Raw genomic sequence first — 3,269 nt, 5'->3', positions numbered from 1 at the left:
GTCGTCCAAAAGCTCACATGCCATAACTAGAATCAAACTATGTTCCTATTTTGTGTGCAACCATTTTTTTTCTCTATGATGTATTTTGATTGGTGTAATTCAAATCTCTTTGTGGCATCTTTGATAATTGCATCGTGTGAGATGTATTCTCATCACTATATTCGAATTATATACATTTTATACTTGTAAGTTGGATAAGATTTTAGCCCCTACAAGATAACAAGTGTGATTTGTGAGTAGACTTGGAATGGTTCTCTCTATGATCTTGGTTAGACATACTAGGTTATGAATAGACTTGGAATGGTGCTCTCTTGGTTGGATGTATTAGGTTATGGATGTAAAGAGGGAAAGCTAACTTGTGGACCTCATCAGCTTCAGAAAAGTTGCTACCTTAGGAAGATTTCATGAACATCCATACAAACAAACACCTTAGAATGCATAAACCAAAAGCAATAAAAGGTAGATCAAACATGATTTGGGCACATTTTCTTTCAAATTTGTCTAGATACTTGGATACATTTGATCGGTGCTGCCAATAGCTAGCCACTCCTTTTTTGTGTACCACAAAAAGCTATCCAAACACCTCTTCCTTATCAAATTCAACAACACTAAGATAGTTCTATCCCCCATTTGATAATTGCTACCTCAATTAATAGCTTTGTTGCACACATCTGTCCCCAAATGAATATAAAATGGCCCTTAGTCATTCTAGAGCATCTATCCAAATGGCAAATTTTTTTGTCTTAATTTTATGCTTAGACCCCTTATGAACTACATGGACATCGCTAAAAAATGGATGTTTGCTAACATTGTCCCTCTAGACTAAGTTGTGATAAAGAAGAAAAAGTGGAGTTCTTGTCTATGGCTAAGGCCCCAACCCACACTTATAACTCCAGCCTTACATTCATTTGGAGAATTATTCTATCACCATGACTATTAGCTAAGCCATCACAATGGAGCTATGTTGCGTTGCATTTTGTATTTTTCTTTTCATGGTTATAATAGTCATAGAGTGTAACTCCAACATTTTAGGGACCTCTAAAAGTTAGTCCTCCATAAGAGGCCCTACTAGGAGATCCCAAGGTTGTTGAGTTATCTAGAGTATACAACGTATATATCCTGCCATTTTAAGAAATGCAAAAGGAAGAAAGAGCAATAGGATATCTCAAAAAAATCAAATCATTTTAACCATCTAGGTCATTAGTCCAAACACTACAACAATTCAAAAGCTTGATTGTTTCTCACCAAAGGCTCATAGGGTGCTAGACCAGGATTATATTTACATTGGCATGTCCAAGCTTGCAAGGGTGAGTATTTTACTATTGCTCTTAAATTAACCATGAGGTATAGACCAATTCATGCGAGGCATGCATGAAAACCTATAAGGTTTTTAATCCAAACATGTTCTTGTATACACTTATATTGGGAATTTTGACATAACGTAAGAAATAGTCTATATTGACCTTTAATTCCCTACTATTAGATGTGGGGAATGTCATTCCCTAGTTGTATATAGGGAATACATGCATACACATATAGGAAATATTTTCCTACATTTTACAAGATTTCCTATATAGGGATTGACTAAAAGTCCCTTGTGTATATATAGCTCTAGTGGTGCAGCGTAGGAGCGAGATCGAAGCGAGAGAACGAGATTTCACCAACATTAATCTACATAGACCCACACATCGTCCATTCCATTCCACCTGATCAGCAGGAATGAGAACTCATATCCATCTATCAAGCCAGGTAATGAGCAGGATTGATATTCGATTTTAGAAAGAATGTCAGAACTTTTCTTTCTTTGGAAATAATATTCTGTTTACATGAAGGAGGACAAGGCTCCACCGACAATTCGACAGAGACTCTGAGAAGCCAGTAAGGTGTGCAATGAATTAGAGAGTCTAGGTGCATTGGTGCGGTGCGACACCAAGCCTAGCACTGGCTGCATCGTAGAGAATGCGGAAGCCTTGCTGTTGGACGTTGCCGATGATGGAGAAGGACATGGCATCAGGGGCAGGGGCGAATGCGAGACATAGCTTCCTCGTGGAGGGGGGGTTTCCGTCCGCGGTGCTCGCCCAGTCGTCTAGCCAGACGAGGACATTGGAGGGAGGTAGCTCGAGGTCGAGGCCACCTGCAAAGTGAAGCACGACACGTGGAATAGGGAGAGGCTGATCGTGCGGAGGTTGAGCACGTAGCTGGGTGTGGGTGGTGTCGAAGCAGGTGTCGAGGAAGGATCCAGTGTCAACAGGCGACGCGTGGCCGAGGTGGGGCGCGACTTCACGGACAAAGGCGGTGCGAAGAGCCGCATAAGCAGGAGGGGGAAGGCGGGAGATGGCGACTTCGGAGTCGAGGATAACGGTGCGGCTGTCGATTTGGAAGGCGGAGGGGGCGATGGGGAGGAGGGAGGAGCCAACGGTGATGCCGGTGAGAAAGACATAGTAGAAGGTCCGGAGATCACAAGGAGCTTTAAACATGTTTCCATATAGTAAAAGAAGAGAGATTTTCTAGATACTTATCAAAGTATCTAGAAAAAGTCTCAACTAGTAGAAGTTGAACACTTTACAAGTTAGTGATCTAGTAAAATATTTTTATATAGAATATTTTTAAAATTCCTAGTTGATGATCTAGTAAAATATTCCTAGATAAGAAAACTAGTTGAAACCATAGATATAGTAAATTTTTCCTATACAAGAAAACTAGACGAAACCATTAATACAAGCCATTATCACACCAATATATCATGTTAAGAAAACTAATCACGATTTATTTACAATGTTGTATTGTTAGCAATAGAATTGTGATTGAATCCACTAAAAAAGTTGTCTTGAACACTACATTCTCTCTACTTCACCATGTTCTACAGTACCTAAGGTAGATCTAGAGTTGTCATTCTCTTCGGATCTGCTCCACCATTAAAAAATCAAGTCTTGTTAGCTCTTCTTAAGCCTCCCTTCCTTTTTTTTGAAATCTAGATCCTTGCTGCTTCAGCAACAATGTTGTCTCGAGATTCGTTTTGTGCTTACAATCAACAAGGATATCAAAAGGCTCAAACATGTACATAGCGAAAAAAGCTCAGAGCAATAAGAGAAGACCTACCATTTTTAGCAAACTTCCTTCCCTTTGATCCTAAAATCATTGCAATCTCCCATAGCTCCACAATATAGATCTACTGTATTGGTTGTATGCTTCAAACCCTGTATCCTATCCACAACAAGACAAATAATGAAATGACATTTAAATTATTTGCTCATGGAATCATATTGTAT

General features: G+C 39.5%; 1 protein-coding gene across 1 annotated transcript; it reads right to left on the bottom strand.

Annotated features, from left to right (window-relative positions):
• Positions 1-1,904: 1,904 nt before the first annotated feature.
• Positions 1,905-2,477, bottom strand: LOC148032324 (aspartyl protease family protein 2-like). The gene has a single exon (XM_087683918.1). It carries the CDS (start codon positions 2,475-2,477, stop codon positions 1,905-1,907), a length of 573 nt encoding a protein of 190 aa, XP_087540044.1.
• Between the last annotated feature and the right edge of the window lie 792 nt (positions 2,478-3,269).

This window comes from Lygodium microphyllum, chromosome 8 (genome assembly GCF_053477565.2).
Source record: "Lygodium microphyllum isolate KBCC chromosome 8, Lygodium_microphyllum_v1.1.10, whole genome shotgun sequence".
In the NCBI taxonomy this organism is placed as follows: Eukaryota; Viridiplantae; Streptophyta; class Polypodiopsida; order Schizaeales; family Lygodiaceae; genus Lygodium; species Lygodium microphyllum.
Note: the sequence above shows the minus strand (reverse complement) of the source record. Positions and strands in the feature narration are given on the sequence as shown.

Bases quoted from the DNA above. Each gene is read 5' to 3' on its own strand.
- LOC148032324 (XM_087683918.1), bottom strand. From the start codon at position 2,477: ATGTTTAAAGCTCCTTGTGATCTCCGGACCTTCTACTATGTCTTTCTC.